The sequence below is a fragment of the Dermacentor variabilis genome, chromosome 11 (genome assembly GCF_050947875.1).
Source record: "Dermacentor variabilis isolate Ectoservices chromosome 11, ASM5094787v1, whole genome shotgun sequence".
In the NCBI taxonomy this organism is placed as follows: domain Eukaryota; kingdom Metazoa; phylum Arthropoda; class Arachnida; order Ixodida; family Ixodidae; genus Dermacentor; species Dermacentor variabilis.
This window is the reverse complement of record NC_134578.1, coordinates 80,498,990-80,512,306: the sequence shown is the minus strand read 5'-3', so window position 1 is coordinate 80,512,306 and position 13,317 is coordinate 80,498,990. Positions and strand designations below refer to the sequence as shown.

Below are 13,317 nucleotides of genomic sequence, written 5' to 3'. Positions count from 1 at the left end.
TTGATATACGGAAAGGGCAGTCACTGTAGTAACAGAGTGGCTACACTGTTTTGCACGAAACAGACAGAATTCCGTATTTTTGTTTTGCGAACATCCGTATTTTTGCGAAGCAAACTGTACACGCTATGTTAACGAGCGCTTGTACTACAAAGTTTCATCTAAGAATATTTATTGAATACGCAAACTGAATGCGTTATGATGGTACGTACAAAATGTGAGAGCTAGGTTTCTGCCAAACGCTACACTACCAGATCTTACCTTATACATACATATATATATATATATATATATATATATATATATATATATATATATATATATATATATATATTTAAAAACGCCTCCTCTTCCTCTATTCCGGTCACAGTGTGCCGCGCAAGGGGCCTTGCATAACGCTGGTCTATGCGCAAATATCTGCGTGTGTTTGGAATGTTCTCAAATTAAGCGCTTTGGTGTTATTAATACAGCGTATATGTTTAAGTAAACGAAGAGCTGTGGGCATACGTGCCAATGTAAACAAACTTGCGGCATTCAGGTGCTGGTGCACTGGGAATGACATTGGTGCTCTACGCCTTAAATTTTGTGCACTATAAATGAGTACAGAAACGCAGGGAGTTACGCAATGACCGCAACTGCATTTAGATTCAGTAACAAATGGTCTCGAAGGCAAGTGGCGGCCTATAGATCCAAGTAAAACGGCCGGATGAAATTTTCGAATGCCGCGAAGGAAAACCTAACAGTGAAAAGGCTTTGCTGAATTATAATGTAGTTATTTAACTCATTCCCATAATATTCCAGACATATTTCGTATCTGCCAATAACTGTCTATTCGTTAGCAGTTAGCAGGTAGCAGTAACTTGCGATTCGCTTATGATATTGCCTTGCTTAGTAACTCAGGGGACCAAGTGCAATGCATGCTCATTGACCTGGACAGGCAAAGCACAAAGGTGGGTCTAAAGATTAATCTGCAGAAAACGAAAATAATGTTTAATAGTCTCGGAAGAGAACAGCAGTTTATGATAGGTAGCGAGGCACTGGAAAAGGCAAAGGAATACGTCTACTTAGGGCATGTAGTGACCGCAGATCCGGATCATGAGACTGAAATAATCAGATGAAGAATGGGCTGGGGTGCGTTTGGCAGGCATCCTCAGATCGTGAACAGCAGGTTGTCATTATCCCTCAAGAGAAAAGTGCATAACTGCTGTGGCGCACCAGCACTCACCCATGGGGCAGAAACTTGGAAGCTTACGAAAATGGTTGTACTTAAATTTAGGACGACGCAACGAGCTATGGAAAGTAAAATGATGAGTGTAACGTTAAGGGATATGAAAAGAGCGGATTGGATGAGGGAACTGCTGCAGATAACCTATTCGGAGCCACGTGCGCCTCTCCGCGCATGCGTCGATGGTCCCTCATTCCTTCTTTCTCTCTTTTCTCTTCTATAGATATTTCCGAGCTGGAAATAAAACGTAGCCTTTTTGCTCTGCAAATCGGCCTGGATTTCAACGCGTAGCTGCCGGCCTTTGGCCGGTAGAATGTAACAGGGAACAAGCCGAGTTAATGACATCTTAGTGGAAATCAAGAAAAATAAATGGGACATGAGCAGAACATGTAATGAGGAGGGAAGATAACCGATGGTCATTAAGGGTTACGGACTGGATTCCAAGAGAAAGGAAGCGTAGGAGGGGACGGCAGAAAGTTAGGTGGGCGGATGAGATTAAGAAGTTTGCGGGGACAACATGGCCACAATTAGCACATGACCGGGGTAGTGGGAGAAGTATGGGTGAGGCCTTTGCCCTTCAGTGGGCGTTGCCATGCTGCTGATGATGATGACATTATGGCACGCGCAATCTGTAAGTACGATGACGTTAAACGAAGGCGAGTATCAGTAATAAGAGCCTGTAATATGTGTGTCTGGATCACAATTGCCGTTGTCTAAGTAGCTCAGCCACTCATATAGACTCATTTCAGGGTTGGACAACGCGTCACACATGCGCAAATATGTTTGTTTTGCTACAGTTCGATATTGTCACATATCAGTGATGCGTCCTTTCTGGAATATCCGAAGCTAACAGTGACCTGTGTCTGTAGATGTCGATGTAAACAAATACACCGCTTTGGCAAATCCGATATGGAAAGCTGCGCTCTAAGGCTTCTTGAATATGCGAAACATTTACTCTATGAGTAAAACGAATACAAAAAGCGAGGTGCCAGCGCAGACATCAGCGACAACAAACCAAGGCAACCGCGTCGGCAGACGGGACTCAGCGTGCCTATGTCGGCCGCACTGTGATCACATTAACGTAATCAGGCCTGTTCAACCACTAGTAGATGGGTGAACGACATTCTGCCCAGGAGGAGCCATTCATAAATAATCGTGACCCACGAAACGCACAATCGACTCACACACAATATGGGCGCAGGTATGCAAATCAATCGGCGAAATCGCCGACACACTTCCAAAGCGTTTCCAGCGGCGTGCGTCAGAGGGCAGCAAAGGAACCCGTAAAAGATGGATTACGAGGCCATTTCGACGAGTCGTTCATTGAGCATCGCCAGCTGTTCGTGCGCAGGCGCGTGCAAGAGTGAGCGCGAGAGAGAGAATCTGGAGGCTTTTGCTCCTAGAATATGACTCTGCCTGGGCGCTACTAAGGACCTTTAGGCGCTACGGAGCAGGTTTTTCGGCGCGTGTTGTAGGCGTTTGTACCTAGGCGTGCCGGAATGGCGCAGTGAGGTCGGGTTTCTTTACGCTCGGACGCTAGCTACAGGACTGTCTCCCACCTGCGGCGCCTTATGCTAAGTCTGTCGTGGCGGATCATAGCCTTTGACCGTAGTAGAGCCCGGTCGGCATATATTGAAAATCTAGAAGGCAGAGCGCCTTGGCCACCGTGGTTTGACACAAGTGGCTGAAAGGCCACCGGTGACGATGACTGACTCAGCACCAGCGCCGCAGGCGCGATAAAATCTGACCGACGTACCTTCAGAGGAAAAGTTCTGACTGGTGTCGCAGAAGTCGCGGGGCGCGATAGTGCTGAACTTAGCGTCACAAATTAGCGGCTGTACGTAATTTTATTTATTTAGGCGTGTTTTTTACTAATTGTAACAACGTGTCATTATTTCGAATTATTGACGACGCCTCCAGGACACCAAAGCGGCAACGGGGACATCAAAGCTAGAACCCAGACTGATTCGTGGGTTGGAATGTCATGCGGGATACGTTTTAAATCATTAAATATTCATCGATATTACCAATATTAGCCGCAGATAACGGACTCATGCCTGAAAACCAGCGTAACGCAGCACCGCTGAAATGTCGCCAAAAATGCGCGCCACAGCACAGCACAATTTTCCTCCTGCCACCAGCTACTGCCATCGCAACCGCTCTCACCAGCCTTCCATTACCGCCCCCCTTTCAGAGCAACTGCCATGGTTGCCAGCGGCTCCCTGGCGGTGCCGCTATCATTCGCCCTGCCCCATTTTACAGCGTCTGCAACTCATCGAACACGCACGACAGGGAAATGTAAGAGTGTCAGAACATGACACAAGAGCGAGAGAGAGAGAGAGAGAGAGAGAACTTGGACAGGTAAAGGGAAACGAGGGGAGTGAACCTAAGTACAGCAAGGGACCACGGTCGATCTGCTGCGGGTTGTTTCGATTTGTTGTGTTGGTGCGTTCATGTTCTACAAGGTCAAGGCATCTTCTGAAGAGCGGGTAGTCTCAAACAAGAGTTTTACTCTTTCCGTGGACACGGAAAGGCGATATAAACAACGAATATTCGGAACCCAGAAGGGTATAAATATTACGGGAGAATATTATATGGAATTGTGGAATAACTTCTTAATTACGGTAGGTTTGAATCAAATAATATTGTTACGGTGCGTCGGGACAAGACCGTGTGGGCAAGAGAGCGACAACGAGGAAGTGGTAGAGTGCCTGCTGCAGCTGTCACCTTTGTACCAGCTTGTACACTTGTACCTCTGGACGTTTTTACCAGCGTAACAATATTTATTCTAGATGAACGTTATTGACTAATGGAGCCGCACAGAAAAACTGTTCAAACATATATAGTGACAAGGTTTGTGTAGCCTTAGCTACATCCTATTGGCAGTTCAGATCTTAAAATGAAGGGGACTCTAGGGAGCCCGACATTTTGGTGAAGTCAAGTACTCATTTGTTTGGAGTGTACGAGTGAAGGTGACCAGCACACACATAGGGGGTGGTATGTTGTTTAGCGACAGTATATGTGTAAAAGAGTCTGTCGTACAGGATCACATGTATGTAGATTGTATAGCGTCTATGCGCGCATGCTGTATTTACTGCCATAAAACGTCTCCTGTCTTTCCCTGCCCGATAGCGGACGACGTAATGACGACGTAAATGTAGAAATGCGATGTTTTTGCTTTGTGAGTGATTATTCGCCATCCATGCGACAGCTTTCAGCTGTTTACAGAAATGAGCCGTTTAGCCTGACGCCGGTGAGTAAAGGAACGTCGTTTGCGTCCTCCGATGAAGGAATGTACCCGATTGTACAAAATAATCTTTCATTTATATATTTAGCGTAGCAGCACATAATTTTCATCTCTCCGGTACTATGTAATATTTCATGAAAGTTGTGTGCTAAAACTCTGTAGAAAGCATTGTTTCCAGTTCTAATAAAAATGTGTCGTTTTTACCGCCTCTTGCAACCATAGGTTCTTCTCGACATGCAAGAGACTGATAGTCGCCAGAGGTATATAAGCAGCGAGAATTGTCCGAGCTATACATGAACGAAGGCCTTGAAACATAGATATGCTATTGTTCTGTTAGCTTATCAGTACAAGAGATAGTCGTACGCTTAGAAAAAGAAGGACAAGAAAATTTGCTTTCCAATAACAAAATTGCCGTTGGTTACCGGGTATTTCGTTAACTTTACATTCTTGTAACAAACTTTGCAGCCAGACACTCATTCTTAATCCCCATACTTTCCACAACATCAGAAAATTTCTGTATGCAGGGAATGCTTGCAGTTTCTTGCCACGTCGGCATGCATACTTTACATCTTCAATCGCCCATACTTACGATCTCTCAGTGGTTGTCTCGCCCTGATGATAAAACGCGCCTTACGAGACGGGAAATCATTAGGAAGCAAGGCTGTCTTTCGACATATAAAGTGCACGAAACAACGTCGAAATGTTCGTCGCTCATCCATGATCGTAACTGTTGATACTGCATTCACATACGAGCTAAACATTTTTAAAGCTAAGTAGCCTATCTTGTAAACATACTAATTATCGCGTCAATGAATAAATTATTTTCTCAAAGACACAATCCGCGTCACATGTGAACTCGCTATTCCCCATACTGGCGCCGCAAGATACGCGAATATTGCATAGTGTCGAAGGATGGTTTATTACTTGTACCAAGCCACACTTTGATGCATATATCTCATACGCTATCATGTTGAGTCAATAGAGTTAGGAAAAGCCCATATTTATTTTATGGTGCTTCAGGCATTTGACTTCATTCAGAAGGCTCTGGGCTGCACTGTGGAGACGTCATTTGGCGACGGACCTGTAGCGCCATCTATTTGTGATCGGCCATCTAACCACTGTAAGCAGGCTCTACCTTAAGTAACGTGCGTGCAGTCATCCGTATGGCGTAGGGAATTCCTTCTGTGCAGGAATGTTGTCTACAAGTTTAGCCTTTCCATTCAAATACTTGGCACTAACTGCAGGGCACAAACACGGCGGTAAGTAGTTGCCTCGTACAGATTTAGAGAATACGTCTGATGAAGAACTTCTGCTCATTCGTTGTGGATAACAAAATACATTACACTTTTTCTTAGATTTAACGAATATACTGGAATCTACAGGAAGCGAAGCTTTAGTGACGCGGCAGTTCAAATGCATTGCAAGGAATGACAACAGGCACAATTGCGTTCGCTTTCATTCTATGCAGTGTGTGACGTGATAAAAGAAATATGATTGTCCACCACAAAGGTCAAAAGCTTATACTGGTGCATTTTCTTGTGGTTTCATGCATGCTTATGCGCTACAACATGGACAAGCTATGCCATTTTTCATTTTGCATTCTTTCTTTATGTTCTTGTTACCACCGCTACCTTTCTAACTCGTTTTCGACATTCCTGTTGCATAGAGAGAGTAATTCTGCCGTATTGGTGACGTGCACTTTGATGTGCGAATCCATTTCCCATTTTTGACACAGAAACTTCTTGAAAGAACCAAAAGCAGTACCTACCACGTCATCCCTTTCTGTGACAACTAAACCCCACTTTTCTTTGTTTTTAAAACATAAACAGTCTTTTGTGAGGTCTGTCACAGCCTTCCTTTATTGGATCCAAAATAAATTGCTGGCGGCACTTGACTGGTTAGGCTTGCACGCTTCAGGCCCAGTTCGTAGCCACTTACAAGTGCTTTGTCTCTTTCACGAGAGGTGTAAGTCGTAGTCTTCTCATAGCTTTATCGGACCATAACAGCAATGTTCAGGCTTTAACTTGGCCATCTTCTTGTCTTTGGTTCTCAACATGGATGGAGTAAGACGTAGCCTATAGTCTCATACAGCTCGCTCGCGACATCGCGGCAATATAACTGTGACGCCACCTGTTGCAGTTAGCACAAAACACAACCAAACACGTCACGGGGTGACAAACTACGCCGCCGTTTTCCCTAAACAAATGGCCATCAGTTTAGCCGTGTCTCACCAGAGGATGTGCACTTGCCATTGACTTGGAGTAGCTTGTGTTCTAAGCCAGAATATATGCTACCCTCGCTTGCTCATCTACACTTGGATACGGCAAGTTTGTTTTATACATATTCGATGAGTAGTTACCACATATAGTTTTATGCAATGCTAAAGCTGAGTTTTTCTTTCAGTGGGCCACATGCCAACTCTGCACGCCTATGTTAAGAGCGTTTGCTGCGTTGAGGGCACTGTTTGCAATATCTCTATAAAGCTAGTACCTTTATTGCACATGCTCTGAAACATTTTTCGCTTTCCCCATTTTCGCATATTTTCATTTTGGGCATCCTCTTCTCTGCACCACTTTATTCTGCATCTATCCCTTCCTAGTTTGAGCGGAGATAACAGTGAGCTAGCCATACATAAAACTACTGCTCCGGAGAGCACTTGCTACCCCAAGGAAGACAAACGTTCCTTACAGCGACATTCCTGGTTCTACCCCTGTTGATCATTTCGCTTTGGGAACGGAACATAAAAAAACCCTTGTGCGCATGTATTGGGTATTGTCTTACCAGAAAGCGAGAAACAAACCTCAACTCGATGGAGTATGGCAGTTGCATCTTATATAGAACAGACTAAATTAACTTTATCACAATTTGAAACAGCCTTACTATAGTTTCGGCTGTTGCGGAATATACGCGAAATAAAAGCCCGAATGTATGTACCAACATGTTGTTGCCGTTTTAGTTGCCGGAGCAATATTCGCAGTTTGTAAGAAATTATTGAAAGCTAATCGAAATTTTATGCATTCTATGTGCACTTCATTTGTCTACCCAGTGCAACCAGAAAAATTTTATCCTTGCTGTTTATTTTTCTGCTACCACTGCCAAAGGGCACTAGCTAATACGGAAACTGTGTCGCTGGGAACCGCTGATAACTGTTTGTGTTCCAGAAGAAACGTGCTGGGAATTATTACACCGACTTGTTACTGCTTTACCGAAATTCAGCTTGTGTCAAGCTAGGCCTTCGTAGACAAATATCTCGCTCTCTATTTTGTAAGAATACTCTCTCGATTCTCACAACAAAAAGATAGAAGACCGCCGACCGCGACATAGTAAAGATAATCTTTACATCTCACGAAGGAGGTGTAAAATAACCGACGGCATATAAATGACCATACCTTTACCGCGAGACAGACTTTCTTACCTTTAGCACATCTGCATAGGTTGGTCTGGCATGGTAGTCGAAGTCCGCCTCTCCTATGGTAAAAACGGAAAGAAGTATAGCGAATATCATTCTAGATATTCGACTGACGCACTGCGAAGCTGTCTAACATAAAGGCAGCTGTAGGGCAAATATATATCTGAAATACTGGCTTGCACGTCAGCAAAGACAGAACATTCAATGACTATATATTCTCTCCTTGTTCGTCGCTCCTTGAAAGAGCAGAAAGTGCGCTCGACAACATGAAATTGACCTTTGTGAACAACGGCATGCCTCGTAATTTTACCGAGCCTTTTCATGACCCAACATACAAAGTTCATCTTCTACTTCAGCGTAATATTTTATCGCTTTCCTACGCTTCACCACTCGTGTTAACCGATTCATGCTGAAGATGCGCACTCTCAGACGCTTTAAGATGTTTGTGCTAACTTTACACATGAAATGTAAAACGAATGACCCACAAGAGTAAAGATATATGCTTCGAGAAGCAGCCGCGCCGAGCCTTGTTCGTTGGCACAGCGATTCGTGAATCGATCGAAGCTGGAATAAAAGGGACAAACGCTTTTACAGCGAAGCTGTTTACCTCTACAAACCAGCTATTTTATTGTGGCGGTCCACAGAAAACTCGGCGCCATCCCCTAGCCACCGTCACGAAGGCCTGCCTTGCCACGTTGAGGGAACCACACTCGATCTCGCTTGTCTCTCTCAACGTGAGATCGCTTGGTCTTAATTCCAAAGTTATAACGCATGACTTGGTACTCAACGAGGTTCAGGTGCTGTGTCTCTCGGAAACGTGGACGGACATAGTCGCCGAAGTGACCGGCTGCGTTGGAATAACGACCGCGAAATGAAGTGACAACCGCTCTGCCGGAGTCGCCTTGTACGGAAGACGCTTGCGTGACCGCGTGGTCGACTGCGGCTATGTGTGTGCCGTGAACACCCGCGATGGAACCGTCATCTTCACCGTGTGCATTCCGCCGGCCACTTCCAAGGCCGACGTAGAGCGGTTCATGCGAACGCACTTCGCGCTGTTCGCGAGAGATAACGCTTCGCCATTCGTCATCGTTGGGGACTTTAACGTCGACATTTCGAAACCGGAAAACAAGTGGTTCGTGGGATTTCTCTTCTAAGAGAGGGAGAAAGCAAGGACAGCAGAGGCAGGGAGGTCAACCAGAAGAGCACTCTGTTTCATGCCCTCGACTGGCGGTAGGGGAAAGTGTAATAGAAACAGGAAAGAAGGGAGAGGGTAAGCACTGAGTGCGTGTGGGAGGCACACTATATACAGAGACGCTATAAACGATCTCTTAAGCCGGTGCACTTCATGTATGGCACTAGTGCACGAATCGCTTTTCGTCCCAGTGACAGGTGTGGTCATGTCTGAGTATCTTTGAATCGGTGAACGGTCTTGAGCCCAGTCTGTGTCAAGTTGCCCGCAGGGAGAGGCGTGCATCGTAGCGAGGGAATGTACAGAATAGGTGGTCGATAGTTTCCTCGCACCGACAGGAGTCGCAATCAGGCTATCGGCTATTCACAAACGATAGGAGTATGCGTTCGTGAACGTCACTCCCAGCGAAAAGCGGCACAGCAAGGTTGTTTCACCGCGGGAAATGATAGATGGCAATTGTGGCCGTAGCGTGGGGTCCGATTTATGTATTCGGCAATTCAGTTTCAGTTTATTATTCTTTAAATACAATGCATTGGTAAGATACAATATGCAGACGAGGGTCCCAAAGTCAAAGACTGCAACGGGACCCTACAACAATTGAAGGCACTTGAACTCCAGAGATTTTGTGACTTTTTTCGTTCAAGGCGGCGAAGTTCCCTGGCAGCGTCCAACCTCGCCAAAGGTGTTGAACGCGTCTGGGTATATTCATGGGTAGACGGGGCAGCCTTGTCAGTTAGGTTGTTGCTGACGATGCCACAGTGAGCAGGAAACCGTTGAAATATACTGTTGTGCCCTCTTTCCCGAGCATGATGGTGCACTTTCCTGATGTCATATATAATCTGCTCGTAAGTTCTATGATGTTATGAAGACTTAAAACTGCGAGGAGCTGCCTCAGAATTATGTCTTCTAAGAGTTTGTACTGAAGTGTTACACAGAAAAGAAACTACAAACCACCATTCGTGACTCGTGTGTCGACCTAACGTTTGCGAAGAACGTGGCGACTGCCAAAACCGAAAACCTCAGTATATACCACAGCGATCAAAAAGCCGTCGTGAAAGTCGTTGTGCGACAAATGATTATACTCTGCATTTTACGGCCTACTCACTTCATTCGTTAAACTAGAATAGGTTAAGTGGAAGGTAACAGCTTCGCTGGCAACCCACCTTCACAAACTGGATTGGGACTTCAAGTTTTCATCCTCACACTTGCAGACAAGCTTTCGCATTGATACTCAAAAATCTTAGACATCACTTTAGCATCGTATGTAGCGGCGTCCGCTTTATGTTTATAAATATAGTTCCATTTTTGACCGTAGAGACATATATACATATAAAATATTTTTCCACGGTCATGATAGCCTATACTGGAATTAATGTATACCATATTTGGTTCTTTACGGACAGTGGTAATTTCCTGCGCATATATAAATAATTTGCATTCATAATCAGGGGCAAATGCACTTGCTTTATAGCTATCTTTGGTTTTTTTTTCATCCCTACAGGGCGCGACAAAGCAGATCGTGAGAATATACTGCTGTAAGTATTTGAAGCAGAGTCGAACATCAAGCTTAAGCCTGTTTGAAAGAGTGGGAAAATAGCGCTCCAAGCATCACGTAATTGGTATTTCGTAATGAAATGCTTGCGCTCTCCTACACAGCTTGTTCAACCTATTAGAATAATTTATGTTCTACGGAAGGCTATTTTTATTGAATTTGTTTCAATCCCGCCAACGTTATTATTATACCACTAACTCTTTCTTAAGAAGGGTTATTCAATTAAATATTCTTAATTTCTTGGATTTGCTTTACTCAATAATTTGGTCAGCCTTTACAAAGGTTTATAGTTTAGGCCTCTAATTTTCTGAGTTTTCTGAATTTCCCTCATACTCGCATTGCTTGTCTTTTTCTGGTGACCTTCTTTTACCCAGCTAACCACTGCTACGAAGTTATCGCTTGGCGCAGCATGCATATACATGTATCGCCACTTCCCTGGTAGTTGTCACGTAACCTATGGCCTATCGTTTGGTGATTTATATGGAAAACTGGGCACCAACTAAAGTGGCTCCGACCAAGCAAGAGCACTGATCTTGCTAAGCATTCTAAGGATACTCCGTGGACTTTCCGGGGGCCGTCTGTCCATCTGTCTATGCTTGCAGGTTTGAATATAACCAATTTTCTTCATTTGTTGGAGACTGGGTATTCCGTGGTCGAATAGTTAGCGCACCCGGCTGCTGTGCTGAGGTATAGGAGCTCGAGACTGACCATCAGAGCAACGTGGGTCGCTGAGTATCTGCCATCGTGTAAATACGTGCCGCTCCTTAATGAACCTCTCTCACACCGACATCCATTGGAACACTGTATATGCGAGAATGGGCATGCACAGCTTTTCGAGAAAACTCTGACACCTACTTGCTCCACTAGGTATGTGCCACTCGGTCTTTTCCGGCTATCAGTAAACCTCTTTGATGCCACCTTTTGTCACTGGATACGTGCTAGTTGGTATGTGCCGCTCTTCAATGAACGTATTTGACGCCTACATGGCAAACTAGGTCTGTGCTACTGGGACAGAACGAGAGGGTCATTTGAGGGATCATTCGACATTTGTGCGCAGGCGCTAGTACAAGCAGGTGCGAGAGAGAAAAGCCGTGGCATTTCAAAGGAATTTTTTCATGGTTCCCTTTTATTTAAATAAACGTCCTCCTACAAACACATGCGCGAAGGTCGGTAGGTAGCAGCACACGAAAAGCCTGACATGAGCGAAGATACTGCTCCAGGAAACCAGGCCCAGACTATACTAGGGCCCACACTGCTCCCTCTGGAATATCAGCAATATTATGTTGGAGGTAGAGCACGGTAAGGCGCGAGAAAGATGTAATGCGACATGGCCGACTCATCACGAGCACCGCAGGCGCGAGAAAGTTTGTACAACGTACCACTAGCTTCTGGGATTCGCGTGCGTCCGACGCACCTTTAGACAAAGCGTAAATTTCTCCTATTTGTCGTCGATCTCGCGGGTCTGCGCCCCTCGCGGCTCTTACACGATTTCTTATGTTACAGTTGTGAAAAAAAAAAAACGGAACCAACTCACCAGCAAGATCCAAGGAGTGCGAGAAAAATTTGTGGATGACGCACGGCAGCCACACACACACACACGACCTCGCAGCGCAATGCCGACACGCATAGGAACAAACGCATACAAAACGACCAGAGAAACTTATCCGTAAAACCAGCCGAAGTCAGGTATTCAAGGAGCAGAAGCCTTCAGATGTTCTTTCGTCTGCCCGGTTGTACTCGCGCCAGCGCATAAACGCAGGGCGATTTATTAATTACCGCGTCGTGCTGCAAGCCGACGTGCAAGGCAGCAGCCGATGAAGTCGGATACGTCATGCCGCCGACGCTGAGATTGCTGGTTGTGGTAAAATGATCAGTTTTACCCGCAGGTGAATCACTGAAAGCAATAGGAATGTTTAGCGTTGCACTGAAGACGTCTCAGGACGCTGGTGTGATGAGCGTGCGAGTAGCGCTGCAGGGGTCGTCCGTCGATGGCGCACAAGATGGGATTAACGGAAAACACACAGTCAAGTTCGGCGCTGACGGTGCTCTCGAAGTTCCAGCTCGACCTCGCCTGTGCTCAAGAGTCAGAGTTACAGAACTTAGTCGTTTTCAGGGTTTCTACAAGCCGTTGTAGAGCTGACACTCTAAAGCAACATTATTTCGTAAGGGTGCCTAAGGGGGTCTAACAGTGTGTGGCGGTGCCGCATTCTGGAGTCGTGAGGTCCTGTCGTTCGGCGACTTCTGAATTCCAGCTGACGGCCTGCAGTTGAACAGCCGAGTCCACTCTTGCTCGTTCCAGATATGCTTAAAATCTGCCTTTTTGGCCCCGGAGAGCTTGCATTTGGGGGTGCAGACTCCTGGGTAGGCTTTGGAGTATATATAGGGGTTTGGGAAGGTGTTTGTAGCTTCCGCCATTATACTTGTTGAGGTTTATTAAGGCTTTTGTGCGGCGGTGCGAGCGTCCTACTGTTATTTCTATAATATAATTTAATTTCGCGGTGGCTCGCCAACGTCTGTTCGGCCGACCTCAGCACTGGCTCAACCATTGACCGGTTGACAAAACCTCGGGCGAAGTTATGGGCCGCCTCGTTCCCAGGATACGACGTGCGGGCCGGAATCCATACGACTTGAAGGAGTCTGGCTTCTAAAATTTGCGGTTTTAGGATTTCCTTGGTGGGTATGTGCACGGTACCTTTTG

General features: G+C 45.6%; 1 protein-coding gene across 2 annotated transcripts in view; it reads right to left on the bottom strand.

Moving 5' to 3' along the window:
* LOC142564622 (uncharacterized) overlaps positions 1-8,034 on the bottom strand; it is a 36,167-nt gene extending 28,133 nt beyond the window's left edge. The window contains exon 1 of one of the 2 annotated variants that reach the window (XM_075675689.1): positions 7,885-8,034. In XM_075675689.1, coding sequence (XP_075531804.1) covers positions 7,885-7,974 — 90 coding nt within the window. In that variant the 5' untranslated portion in view covers positions 7,975-8,034. The remainder of the gene's footprint in view (positions 1-7,884) is intronic. The other variant, XM_075675690.1, reaches the window with a different exon arrangement.
* Positions 8,035-13,317: the final 5,283 nt, after the last annotated feature.